Source organism: Nematolebias whitei, chromosome 18 (assembly GCF_014905685.2).
Source record: "Nematolebias whitei isolate Nwh7 chromosome 18, NemWhi1, whole genome shotgun sequence".
In the NCBI taxonomy this organism is placed as follows: Eukaryota; Metazoa; Chordata; class Actinopteri; order Cyprinodontiformes; family Rivulidae; genus Nematolebias; species Nematolebias whitei.
The window spans coordinates 20,316,557-20,317,602 of NC_056515.1; the positions used below are offsets into that span (position 1 = coordinate 20,316,557).

At 43.0% G+C, this 1,046-nt stretch overlaps 1 protein-coding gene across 1 annotated transcript in view; it reads right to left on the reverse strand.

The window, feature by feature from the left end:
• LOC119425101 (talin-1) overlaps nt 1–381 on the reverse strand; it is a 107,233-nt gene extending 106,852 nt beyond the window's left edge. Inside the window, exons 1-2 of the mRNA XM_037692625.1 lie at nt 262–381; nt 40–99 (exon numbers count right to left, since the gene is read on the reverse strand). Coding sequence (XP_037548553.1) covers nt 40–99; nt 262–381 — 180 coding nt within the window. The remainder of the gene's footprint in view (nt 1–39; nt 100–261) is intronic.
• Between the last annotated feature and the right edge of the window lie 665 nt (nt 382–1,046).

A 1,046-nucleotide genomic window follows, 5' to 3' on the forward strand; every position in this document is an offset into this window, starting at 1 on the left:
AACAGTGGAAATGGATGTTAAATTTACGAAAGATATTACCAAGGGGGAGAAGGTAGATGATGAAAAGAAGGGGCCCCAGGACAGAGCCTTGGGGCACACCTGAAGTCACAGGAGAGGAATGGGATCTGAATGATTTCAGTTGGATGAACTGAGTGCGGCCAGAGAGATATGACTGAAACCAAGCGAGGGGTGTGTGGGTGATGCCAATGGATGGAAGTCTGTGGAGGAGGATGTTTTGGGAGATGGTATCAAAAGCCGCACTGAGATCGAGGAGGATGAGGAGAGAAAGTAATCCAGAATCTGCTGCCATGAGAAGAGAGTTGGTGAGGAGAGCAGATTCTGTGCTATGACCTGGGCAGAAACCAGACTGGAACTGTTCATATAGACCGTTATCAGTTAAATGAAGGTGGAGTTGAGAGGCGACTGTTTTTTCCAGAATTTTGGAGATGAATGGAAGGTTAGATATAGGACGGAGATTACTGAAAGTATTGGAATCCAATCCAGGTTTTAAGGATTGGAGTGATAACTGCAGTTTTGAAAATAACTGGGACAGTTCCAGAGGAAAGAGAAGAGTGAATGATGGCAGGAATGAACGGAAGACGTGACAAAATGCAAGATTTAACAAGCGCTGTAGGATCCAGTGAGCATGTAGAAGGCTTGGATTTATGGATAAGTTCGGCTATTTCAGAGGCAGGAGGACGCTGAAAGACAGAAAAAGGTTGACTAGGCGGATAAGGTTCAGAGGAGGGAGAAAGAAGAGAGACAGGACAAAGTTGCTGATGAATTTAAGATAGAGACATACCCCAAGAAACTTGCAGCTGGAACTGCAGCAAAAGGCGGCGCTACAAAGTATTAACGCAAGGGGGTCGAATAATATTGCACGCCCCACTTTTCAGTTTTTTATTTGTTAAAAAAGTTTGACACATCCGATAAATTTCATTCCACTTCACGATTGTGTCCCACTTGTTGTTGATTCTTCACAAAAAATTAAAATTTTATATCTTTATGTTTGAAGCCTGAAATGTGGCAAAAGGTTGAAAAGTTCA